Consider the following 12,456-nt stretch of genomic DNA (forward strand, 5'->3'; position numbering starts at 1 on the left):
CTTATCGTTCGTTTTTCGTGGACCTTCCTTATCCCTGTGGAGCATCATTCCCAACGGCGCATGCTCCACTGGAAGGGCGTTGGAGATACTGAGTTCCTTACGGAAAATGAGTGTGTCCACCAGAGGGGAAGTAGTCCTCGGGAACACTGGCGGGAACATTGAACACTGGTCCAAACGGGGTTCAGTCCGTTTTGGCAACCGTGGCAACAAGTGCCTGGTACCTCCCGGCTGATCGACGCCTTCGCCGGAAGTTGAGCGCATCGGGCGAGGCACGTTAAGGCCTGCCTTATCGCACCATCTTGCGATTGCCACATCCTGTCGTTAGTTTCCATTGTCGGAAATTGACGGTAAATTGAACGGTGGTTCAATCGGGGATTTTGCAGTGATCTCTTCCGGATGAAAAATAAATAACTCGGATTACACACCACGTCGTGCATTGTGTCGGTCGGTCGGTGCCGGTAATGGTGACTCGGTGTAGCAAAGTGAAACAAAGTGTCCGGGTGTCGTAAAAGTGTATTAAAACGCACAAATTAGAGCGCACGCTATCGAATCGCACATTGATCGGGAAACCCTGTTCCCTGGGGAGGGCTAGTGTGGGATATGATTTTACTATCGCTTCGTGTAAAGTGCTGTTCCTGCTTCCTTTGGCGCCACTCGTAAAACACGGACAAGCTCTAGCGTCCGGAGTTAACGCTTGCATCATGCACTGGATAGGAGGATACCTTCACTGATGCTTCGAGCAACCGATCGTGGAACTTCAACGTGGATTAAAACGGATCATTTCGTAGACACACCTCGCAACCGGAAAAGCCAACGCGTGAAGGTGGGGAATTGTGTTTTTTTTCCCTGTTTCCCCATAAAACACCCAGTAAAGTCGAGTGATGGAAAATGTTTATGAAAAATTAAATTACTCATTCATGATCATGGCAAGCTTCGGCGCTTCACCTTCGGCGATTTGGAGAGAATGTGTGCAGTGGAGTGGGAAAAATAATGACTTACACCACACACACATACGGTGCCCGGAGGGTTGGCAACCGTTTTTCCTTTCGTATGTTTTCGCCGCATGCTGCTGTTGTGAATAATATAAGTTTCATTTTTCTGTCGTTTTATGCTTTCCACCCTGTGACTCTGTGTTCAGCAACGACCGCGGGCAGTTTCTAAACACTTGACTACGCCTCCAACCTTGCCCCTCCGTGCCCCAGTGTAGGGCCTATCTGTCGCCATCTGTCTGTCTGGTCGGTTGCTTCAAGTTGGCTAGGAGCCTTCCATTTGTGTGCATTTCGCGAAAGCCCAGCAGTTTGATGAGTACATTGAAACATTATGGTTATCAGTGCACTTTATCAGTTTTAGTAATAAATATCGATATGAAAGGTTTTAGATTCACAAAATTTAAAGCTTTAAAAGAAATCCTTGCACATTATAAACGATTTCCAAAACAAAACATTATAATGGATTTGTCTTGTGTTGCGCTTAATGAATCTTTCGACGAGATCCATGCATATGAATCTTTAACCTAAGATTCATTCAGAAGGATTCACGACGAAAGATTCAAAACACAAAGATTCATTCAAATTTATGAATCTGAATCTGATTTACACAAATCTAGATGTGTCCAAAAAGTAATAATTTTGGAAGATCTAATTTCCTCATTTTTCACATATTATTTAAATCGGTACATATTCCCTTAGATATATTAACTTTAACATAAATGCCAGGCAGAAAATTATATTTTTTTAATTTGGTTTTGTTTCGAAAAGACACTCAATAAGGGAATGCAGGTTGTTTGTTAATGCACAATATGTTTTTTGGAAAGGAAATGATAATCTTCCAGCATACTTGTAATCTGTGAGATATATAAGCTTTAAAAAAGTGTTTGATAAACACTTTTTTGTTCACAACCGCGGCTAGATAGCTTTTCAGTCATGTTTTTAGTAATTTTCCAATCTACTTACCTCACTTACATATTTTGGTGTTACATCTTACATATCTATTCATATACTTCTTGGATTGTTACTTAACACATAATAAGCCAATTATCTACATCGGCTATCTTAGCTTAGATTCTAATAATTGTTTTATACTCTCCATTTATATCTTCCTTCCGAGTTTGATACTAAGTCCTCTTCAAGAATACGGAAGGATATGATAGTTTCTTCAGTAATTGGTTACTTCACTTGTTAGCTCTCATGCAAACCATTATTTAGCCAAACATACACACACACACATCCATCCACCATTGTCCCGAACGACACTCGAGTAACGACGACAGTTATAAAAATAGTTCCCAGAGCCAGCCTCTTGCTCTGGATGCGGAAAGGAGTAAAGGTTTTTCTTTCGCTTTTTACCCGATGCTTTTACCACCCGGGCACCGTTTCAGTGCCATTTCACACATGCAGGCACTTGAAAACCTCCGCCCCGTTTTCTTCCGGACGAACGATGTGCAGCATCCTTCTTTTTTTTTTTTTTGTTGGGGCGTGGAAGGGGAACGAAAAGGTTACAAAGAAAGATGTAGCAGGGGGAAAAAAAAAGAAACACTCGAGGTGAAACCCGGAGGGCCCCATCTTGGCTTGTCGGAAAAGTCTCAAGTAACCTTCGTCGAGGTTGTGCGTCACGTAGCGTTTTCGTTGCCATGTCTCACCGAGGGCCCACCGGTTTAAGGGGTCGGAAAATCCGATCCCAACCAAGAGCGGCGGGATGCCCGGATGTGGTCAAGTTATTACAACACACAGCGGATGGATTTACTTCGTGGAATATAAGTATAATATTTTCTTGTTGGAATCATTTCCCTCGTTCGGCGTTTGTTTTACTTTTTTTTTTCGGTGCGGTTGCCTTTTTCTTTTTGTCTCCTGCTGGGCCAAACACCACGTTTCTTGAGGGCAGAAGATTTATTCCGCAACAGTAACATGGAACATAAATCAGCCGCAAACCGGTGATAATTTATATGATCAATTTACTGGCACGACAGTTCTCGCACGAAGTCTCACAAGGACACCAAAGGTTTGCAACATAATTTCTTTCTCCGGATGTGGAGCTTATGCAATTTTTTTTTTGCACATTTTCCAAATGTCACCAAAAAGGAAGAAAATGTAGTCATTTATTCACAATTGCTTCTTCGCTTCCATGGCAAAGCTTTCGAACCGTTCATTATGGATAAATGTTAGTCATTTGCGCGATAAACTTTTCTTTCACTTTACGCCCCATCATATGCCCGGAGTGAGAGATAAAAATCGAAAAGTAAATACCGACCGAGCTCGTTGGGCTTATAACAGCGCCCAGGCTGGAGTCATACTCGCTCATTTTCCAACCATATTAAACGCGGTGCAAATTTCCCTCATCAACTAACGCGAATGGCATGCGATGAATTTAAATTCACCCCACGTGGAAACTTCGGGCGGTGTTCAAGTGCGATAAAATGCAGTTAAAAAAAGAAAACCAAAGAACGCAGACCTGCACCCCGCAATCAAGGGAAGTTTTTAATCGCTAGTGGAGAAGAAACTTTAAAGAAAGCAGCAGCTTATCGCGAACGCCACGTTCAAGGTGAATGGTGGAGAAGGAGAAGTTTTAAAGCTTGGCTTAATAAACTGCCACTAAACTTTGGAGGCTTCAAGATGGCTGGTTGAACTCTTGTGTTCGGCCTTGTTTACTGTTGTTTGAGTACGCTGTACGCGCGACCACAGTGTTGTGGAATGATAAACATGTCTGCTGCCATTATTGCACAAGCTGACCATAAATCTTCCACAAGTACTACGGGGCATGGTTTAGGAAAGCAGTGAACATGTTGCTCCGAGTGACGTACTTTAATAATGCCATATTTACCAACAAGAGCCGACGCACATTGCCTTATGACATCGCATGCCGATCGTCTACAAGGATTCAGCAAACGAGCCTCAAAACGTCCACGGTGGCCACACGTCACAATTGCGTGGTGAAGGGAGCCTTGCGGTCCCGTGTTCGGGTCTAATATCTCTGGACACGCGATGCGGGTCTGGAAGGACGAAATGGAAAAGGGAAAACTCGGGGACGGGGGACAAACCGCAAGATACGCATTCCATCCTGGCATCACGCTTCTTCTCTCCGCCCATCGTACCCGAACCCGTACTTTGAGGAATTGAGCGATGGTTCGGAACACAGGAATGGTGCAGAACCGACCGCATTCCTTTCACCGAACGCTGCACAAGATGGCGCTAAGTTGGTGGTGTTGGTGGGCAAAATTCATTTAACCATTCGAATCACATCGGAGACGGGCTTTTGACTCAATTAAACTTCCTCCGAGTTAAAGTGATATTGGCGATGCTGATGGATAGGAAATGAAATGGACGCGAAACGTGCTCATCATTTTTGCACGTTGATTGAAACAGGAATGAAGAAAATAGTTGTGTACTTTGAGGAAAAAGTTCGTCTTGATATTCTGATAGGATTAGATCTTAAAACAAAGATAATTCTAAACCTACAACTAGTCGAGCTTAACTTCATTAAACAATGGTTCAAACTTTCCTATATCAACCTCCAACCTACTTTCCTTCTGTGGAAATTCATTTCATTCGGTTTCCACGTAATCCAACCGGTAGTGGGGATTTACGGCTTTTTCGGTAATTACATTTTGGTCACCTGATTGACGTTGATATTTTACACCCATCGTAGTATGGTCGGATATTGAATTCATTTAAATTAATTAATTAATGATTGCAGATACTGTGAACTGTTAGCTTTGCTGATGGAATAAGGAAATGATGGGAAATCTGAATCAAAAACGTAGATGGAAGATAAAATGGAAACCATGCACTTCGCTAATGAGAGAATCTCTTGCCATAAATGGACCCTACGATGTACTTTTTGTCCTGTTTGTTTTCCCTTCTTCTAGTATGGCTATGGATTAAGGAATATTTATAGTATAAGTAACATCTTAATTAAGCATCTAATTGCCAGGACATTTTTTTCCGTTTATCTGTTTCAATAAAAGTTATTATATTTTCGGATAAGTTTGGAGTACTACGTTTTATATATTTCCACAGATGGATGTAATAAAACACTTTTCGGGCATTACGAGTTGCAAGTTACTTGTTTTATCAATATTGTTGTAAAAAAACAACTTTCATTCCTTTGTAGCCCACTAACGGATATCTTTTCCTTTATTTCCAGATACATTAGGTTTACAGACCGATCAGGTCAAAGGGCGTCTTTTTGGTCGCTGAAAAATCCCCAAAAAGTGATACCGTGCCATCATGAAGTCCCCGATGAGCTGGTTCAACCAGCCGGACAACGCGCTCAATGTCACCCAGATCGCCATCTACGGTTCCGTGTCGTTTCTGGTCGTGTCGTTGCTGGGAGTCCTGATCTATATTACCTGCTCGAAGCGTTATCGGTTGAACTGGTTCGAAAAGAATCTACTCGAGTCGGCCAAAGAGCGTGAGGCAGCGTTACGGCACAGGTACAACCAGAACGCGAAGGGACATTCCAGTGGACGGTTACTTTAACCAGTTGTCTTTCACATTCTTCCTCCAGCCAAGATGGCCAAATAAGCTGCCCGATTGCGTACAACGTGGATGCCGTAGCGGGAACGTCACGCTATCTGAACCGGACCAGCGGAAGCCCACTGGCGAAAGCGGACACACCACCGTTCTGGGCGTCGCAGGGGCTCTACCGCAAGAGCGACAGCCGGGGCCAGCTGATTGACACATCCGATGGTGGGTGGTTCGCTTTCATGCAGCTTGTTTCGTTATTTTTCCTGTGATATTGTGTTGCTTTTGACGTGAATGGACCCGTGGAGTATTAACGATTCGTTTCTCTTGCCTTTCCCCCCCTCCTCCCGGGTAGAGGAGACAACCGGTGAGGAAAGCGGTGATTCGGCCTGTAGCAGCGGTAGGTCAGTTATAGCGGCCCCCAGCGGAGCCGTTGCCATCGCTAGTACGGGCAAACATGTGGTGCTCGTGTCGGCCAGCCCGGCCAAACCCACCACGTCGACGTCGCTAGCGGCTGGACCGTCGGGCTCGAACGGGAAGGCAGCCAAGGGGGTCCAAGGGGACCAGAGCAGTCGGATCGATATGGTCGATTCCGTCAGCACGTGCAGCACGGTCAGCCGGGACGAGCTGGTCGGTGAGGATGCCCGGGGTGCCATTCATCTGACGCTCGGCTACGATCCGGCCGCCGGCATTCTGAATGTGAAGCTTGTGGAGGTAAGGTTTTCGGCAAGTCATTACACACCACACTGGTACATCCTGTGCTCCAAGTGTCCACCAAGCGCACGCTTTCGTTCGGTTTCTGTTTTGCTTCGCAGGCCCAAGATTTGCAACCGCAGGACTTCAGCGGGACGGCAGATCCGTACGCCAAGATAAGACTACTTCCGGACCGGAACAATATGTGGCAGACGAGGATCCACAAAAAAACACTCAACCCGGGTGAGTACGCAAACGCACGAGACCCGTTGCTGCTGGTTTGCTGGACGAGAATGGTTTGCTTCCGGTGGTACGGAACGATATAACACTGCGCAACATCGTTATGGTGTATCGTAATGGCATGTAGGCTTTGTACCCTCAACTTCACCGAACTGGTGTGGAAGTTCGTCGTTCGTTTTTGTATGGTGTATGGCAAGAAATTGATGAACAAACATGTTGTAATGGTTCAATTTCAATATCAATGGAAGTCAACACATCTATCATACTACCTTCAATCTGAGCTAGAACTTTTAAAATGTATGTAAACTTGATTGAATGTTAGAATTCAAGTTCCGATTTTATTTTATCTCGTCGTAATAAAATTTTCATTAAACCTCAAACTACGTTCAGTTGATTAGCTAAGCTTACTTTGATTTTAACAATATGTTTAACTAACTAAGCCTACTGTGTTCACCATACTGCAGCATTCTCGCGTTCGCCAGTGTTTTGTACTCCAACCTCGGTTTGACTTTTTCTTCTTATTTCCATACCGGAATAGTGTTCGACGAGGATTTCGTGTTTGAGGTGCGCTCGGCAACGATCGGCAGACGGACGCTGGAGATACTGTTGTTCGATTTCGACGCTTACTCACGCCACGTCTGCATCGGTGGCGTTCAATTCCCGCTGGCGCAGGTCTGTCTGGCGGAGAAAATCGACATCTGGCGGCCATTGCTCCCCTACACGGAGCAGGTAAATTACAAAGATACAGAGTGTGTCCTCCGAGTCCGATTAACTGTGTCTGTCTTCCTTTCTGCAGGACAACAAACAGGATTTGGGTGACCTGATGGTTTCACTGTCGTACGTACCGTCGGCCGAGAAGCTGACGGTCGTCATCATCAAAGCGCGCAACCTGCGGGTAATCGATGCCACGCGCAACTCGTCCGATCCGTACGTGAAGGTGTGCCTGTACAACGCGGACGGGCGGCGCATCAAGAAGCGCAAGACGACCGTGGCCCGCAACACGACCGCACCCGTCTACAACGAGGCCCTCTCGTTCGACATTAGTCGCGAAACGCTGAAAGACTGCTCCATAGAGTTTCAGGTGCTGCACGACAGTTTGCTGGGCAGAAACGAAACGCTTGGCCGGGCCACCGTCGGCAATGGGCCCGAGTTTCGGCCGGAAAATCGTAAGTTCTTCGACGAGCTGTTCCGCACCCGGGCTGCCACCGCCCAGTGGATATCGCTGTCCGAGTTGAAGCAGAAATCGACCGCACCGTCGAAGAAGTGAAGCGAACGCCTGTGCTCAATGTCAACCTTCACACAAACGGTGCACGGATTTTAGCTAACCTAATCTAACCTAATACCCCAATCCTCCATATACCGTGCATGTCCATGTGTTGTACTTTTACTCCAACGTTAAGGAAGTGCTACGACTTGTTATGTAGTTATGCGCAGGATCCAAGACAATTCCAAGAATGTTTAAAGTGAACCAATTTTAACCTATCGCAGTGTCTAATTTAATGTTAATGCAACCAAACAAATATCATCTTTCGAATGCCAAAGAGCTGACTTTTCAAACATATTTGAAGAATCTATTTTTACAACACTTGAAAAGAAAAACTTATTTAAAAAGTCACCTGCATAGTAACGGATTGAAGTTGTTATGGAGTGGAAGCAAGACACTCTTTGGGTGGTAAAACTAAGAAAAAGCAATGGCGTGTAGGGCTTTAAACGCACACAGCATGTTCCTAATCTGATGTTTCCCTGCTATTTGGTATAAAATATATTTACCAGACTAATTTACAACGCTTCCTACATTCCTGAGGTATAATTTATTATACTTAACCGCACAAAGTAAAACAACCTTTCCACACTCTTACTGCACACCTATCCCTCGGCTGCGTCACAAACCTCTTCGGAGTTCTCATAAACCGCGAAACATACAATTAATATTACCTTACATGTGCAAAAAAATATCAAAAAATGAAAATGTTCAAAAAAACAAACAAACAAATAAATCAAACGTACCACCACGGCTATACGGTAACGGAGGACTATCAAAAAAGTGCGAATAAGAGATAACTAGTATCGGAAGTATGGCAGGAACCATATTTAGACGAGGGAGGGGAAAGGAAAAACAAGTATTTATACAACCAACAGAGGGAAACGTATTTAGTTGATGTGATCAGATTCTGAATAAATATTGTGTATCTACTCCACAAAGGAAATTGAAGCGTACGTGTATAAATTTTGTCCTTCGAAAGAGATTTCTTTATTGACAAATTCAAGAAAGATGTGTAACAAAACAGTAATACTAATGTGTATAAATACTGAGGTTCCTTCCTGAGAGTTTAAATGATAAAAACCCATAACGAGTATTAAGTGGCAGTATCTGGGGAAGATTTTAAGAACTCCATCCTTACATTATGTCAGTCCCTGGCATAAGTAGGCCGATTTGTTGTTACTTGACCAGTACACAATAACACAAGGACATTCTTGGAGACCTTTTGTAGAAAAATCTTTGCATTAATTTGTTGTTTACTTTGTTCTGGCATTATTGTAGACGGAAAGCATCCTCAATAAGAGTAAACTTATTTTTTACTCAAAAATTTCTTAATAGTATTTTCCAACTTTTGCCTTTTAGGTGCCGGTTTTGCTTTCGGTGAAGACTTGGACGACGAAGAAGCAGTTGAGCCTCGTTTGTTCGTCGATTTGTTCTGGGCGGGGCTGCTCTTGTCACCGGTTACCTCCTCCTTGAGCCCCTTATTCCTTTTATATGCAGCGGACATACGTTGAATGTTCACCTTAGAAATTTCCTCGTGTACCACGATCCGATCCGGGTAATCCTTTCCAATGATACAACCGAGCTTCTTCTGCGTTTCGATATTTGCTTTCCACGGCTCGTAGATGATACCAGCCGGGAAGCGAGCTACTTCCGGCACGTACTTCCTGATGAACTTTCCCTCCGGATCCGTTTTCTTCCCGAACACTACCGGACTGTACACGCGGAAGAACTGATGGAAGAACGCGGAAGCCGACAGCCACATCCAGTTGCCGGCGTTTAGTGCCCAGTCAGCATCGAGCAGCAGCTCTTCGAACACTCGCTGTCCTTCCTCCCAGGAAAGCCAAAGGTCTCCCCGGGTTAGGAAGCAAGCCACGGCATGCCGGGCAAGATGATGAATCCAGCCTTCCTGGCGTAACTGACGCATGCAAGCATCGATAAACGGGTAACCGGTGCGGCCGTGTGTCCACGCATCCAAAAACTTTTGATTGGTGTCCCAATCGATCTGTAGACACACGTTGTTCCCTACCATCTTGTCGAAGTTCGGTGTTCCCGCTGCGGCACAGTAATAAAACTCGCGCCACATCATCTGCCCAATAAGGGAGACGGGTGGTTGCGAGTGCTTCTGCCCCTTGATGGTGTCCGATATCCGGTTGTAGAAAAGACGCGCGCTCAAGCAACCGAACTTCAGGTACGGACTCAGCACCGTCGTCGATGGTTCTAACGAATTCGGTGAGGTATTCGGCTTTTCGAAGCTACAAATCCATGCCTTCCGAGCTAAACACTTTTCCATTCGACGCAGGGCTTCTGTTTCACCGCCAGGGAATTTACATTCTCCCAGCTCATTTTCCGCTACTCCCAGTTCGTCAAGCGTTGGCGCATCGTAGCAGGATGGATTCTGACGTTCCTGCTTATCCGTCTCCGGGTGGCCGCAACTTGCGGGAAGCTTTTGTGGTACAGGAACTGCTTCGGGGATTTTTAATGCCGACGCTACCGATGCATACTTTTGGTACGTAAGTGGAGGTTTGCCTCCGTTGCGCTTCAGAATGAGCTCGGGATCAAAAATGGTGTGAGATTTTGCTACGTGCACCTCAACGTTATGTTTGGTCGCTTGTTCTTCGACGGTTTTATCACGCTTAACCGCGTAAGGTTCGATATCATACTCGTAGGTCAACAGAGAAACGTTCCATTCCTCAAACAATTTGGGAAACACCTCTATTGGATTCCCACGGACAACGTAAAGCCTGTGCACGAAAAGAGAATTATACTACAATTTGCCAAATAAGCACGCAATAAGGTTTCAGTTACCTTGAGTTTATTGATCTCAAGTTTTCGTCGAGATTGGCAAGCGTTTGCTGCAGGAATCGCCAGCGATTCGGTCCTACTCGCAACCACTTGCGTATACCGGGATCGAGCACAAATATTGGCCGCAAGAAGTACTTGTTCGGGTTTTCTCTTACCCTGTCCACGGCTACCGAGAGGGCAGGATTATCGTGCGTTCGCAATCCTTTGCGAAACCAGTGCACTATTGTTTCCCTTTTCGCCATTTCTGCTACTCAATGTGCGCACAAAGTTGGGTCTGCTACGATGGAATTTTAACGTTGTGAAATGAAGCGATGTTGCGAAATAAATCGTAAACCACTGTGCCGGTATGGCGCACCACGTTGTTGACAAACAATCCCAAGATGAGTAGATATCTTCCAGGTGCATCTGAAACTTATAAAAGATGTGTATCATTTCCTTTTTATTTCTAAAAATTATTGTACAAAAGAACTACATTTTTTATTGTTTTAGTTTTTGTTAATTGAAAATTTACTGTTCTGTTCTGTTCTGTTCTAATTATAATTACTTTTGTTTTTTAGCTAACTGTCAAAAAGAAATTTAAGCAAGACGTCATTTTCCTCGTGATCAGTGAACCTTATTATTTTCCTAGCCTTTTACACAAACCAAAACAGTGCAGAAAGTTGCTAGAGGTGTTGTTATTTAAAGATTTCCAAAATAAAATCCAAATCAAGTGCTTAAAATGTCTGATGGAGGTAAATTTGCATTACATCGAACTCCTTATCATGCTTGCATTAACCAACATTTCCCCACTCAGATGCTGATGTTGCGCCAAAGCGCATTTTCGTCGTACCGGAAAAGTTGATCAAATCAGCTGCGGATATGGAAAAATGGGAAAAATCCGAAGCATACTACGATGTGATAGGGTTTATCAGCAGCATGGCCGTAGCGCTACAGGGTACCCGGAACAGTCAGAACGTAACGATGCCACCGGTGATCGACAACTTGTCGAATGTTTTGGACCGACTGGAGAAATTAGCGATCGAAACGCCGCCGATTGATCAGCCGGCTCGATTTGGCAATGCCGCCTTTAAGGTTTGGTTCCAGAAGGTGCAAGCGGAAAGCATGGACTTGATTACGAATGCTCTACCAGACAATTTAAAGGATGCCGCACAGGAGCTTCAGGTGTATTTTGTTGAGTCTTTCGGCAATGCTACCCGTATCGATTATGGAACCGGTCACGAACTGGCGTTTGTTATGTTTCTGATGTGTCTGTTCAAGATCGGTGCGATCGAACGGAAAGATGAGGTGGCTGTTGGATTGAAGGTATTTTTACTTAACGCTCTCTCATACAAATGTAATTCTAATGACATTCGTTTATTTCAGCTTTTCCAAAAGTACATCATACTAGCCAGAAAACTCCAGGTCACTTACAGAATGGAACCGGCCGGCAGCCATGGCGTGTGGAGTCTGGACGATTTTCAGTTCATCCCGTTCATTTGGGGCAGTGCGCAGTTGGCCGTTAACAGCCCTATTGAACCGGCACAATTTGTCGAGGATAAAACAATCGATAAGTACAAGAAAGAGTTAATGTTCATCGGTTGCATCGACTACATCAGGCAGGTGAAGACGGGCCACTTTGCCGAGCACTCGAATCAACTTTGGAGTATCAGCGCCGTTGCGCAGTGGTCAAAAATATCGACCGGGCTGATTAAAATGTACCAGAAGGAAGTACTCTCCAAGTTCCCGGTGATTCAACATGTCTATTTCGGTTCGATTCTTACCTTGCAACCGGTGAAACCCGGCACAGTGTTGCCCAATCCACGTTTGGGCATGATACCAAGGCAGCACGCTAATGTTCCGGCCGCTCCTATCCCACCGAAGTTTGAAGCTGGTGATAAAATGTGATAAGCTTATGTTTGTGATCGCTCAACGAATAAAACATTGTATTTGAGTTTAAAAAACTAAAATTCTCCCAAAAATAAACAAACGTACTAGATAACCCCCTGAATGAGATTGACG

The 12,456-nt window shown here is 44.7% G+C and overlaps 3 protein-coding genes across 3 annotated transcripts; 2 read left to right on the forward strand and 1 right to left on the reverse strand.

Annotated features, from left to right (window-relative positions):
* The first annotated feature begins 5,222 nt into the window (after positions 1-5,222).
* On the forward strand, positions 5,223-7,659 carry LOC131294841 (synaptotagmin-5). Its single transcript, XM_058322894.1, has 6 exons — positions 5,223-5,428; positions 5,503-5,684; positions 5,815-6,173; positions 6,275-6,395; positions 6,931-7,121; positions 7,189-7,659. The coding sequence occupies exons 1-6, from the start codon at positions 5,223-5,225 to the stop codon at positions 7,657-7,659; spliced, it is 1,530 nt and encodes a 509-aa protein (XP_058178877.1).
* Positions 7,660-8,962: 1,303 nt separating this feature from the next.
* On the reverse strand, positions 8,963-10,747 carry LOC131285882 (cryptochrome-2). Its single transcript, XM_058314740.1, has 2 exons — positions 10,462-10,747; positions 8,963-10,397 (listed from the first exon to the last, which is right to left on the reverse strand). The coding sequence occupies exons 1-2, from the start codon at positions 10,698-10,700 to the stop codon at positions 8,963-8,965; spliced, it is 1,674 nt and encodes a 557-aa protein (XP_058170723.1). The 5' UTR covers positions 10,701-10,747.
* A 429-nt stretch (positions 10,748-11,176) lies between these two features.
* On the forward strand, positions 11,177-12,435 carry LOC131294861 (serine/threonine-protein phosphatase 2A activator). Its single transcript, XM_058322917.1, has 3 exons — positions 11,177-11,189; positions 11,252-11,760; positions 11,821-12,435. The coding sequence occupies exons 1-3, from the start codon at positions 11,177-11,179 to the stop codon at positions 12,340-12,342; spliced, it is 1,044 nt and encodes a 347-aa protein (XP_058178900.1). The 3' UTR covers positions 12,343-12,435.
* The last annotated feature ends 21 nt before the right edge of the window (positions 12,436-12,456 follow it).

Source organism: Anopheles ziemanni, chromosome 2 (genome assembly GCF_943734765.1).
Source record: "Anopheles ziemanni chromosome 2, idAnoZiCoDA_A2_x.2, whole genome shotgun sequence".
NCBI classification, from domain to species: Eukaryota; Metazoa; Arthropoda; class Insecta; order Diptera; family Culicidae; genus Anopheles; species Anopheles ziemanni.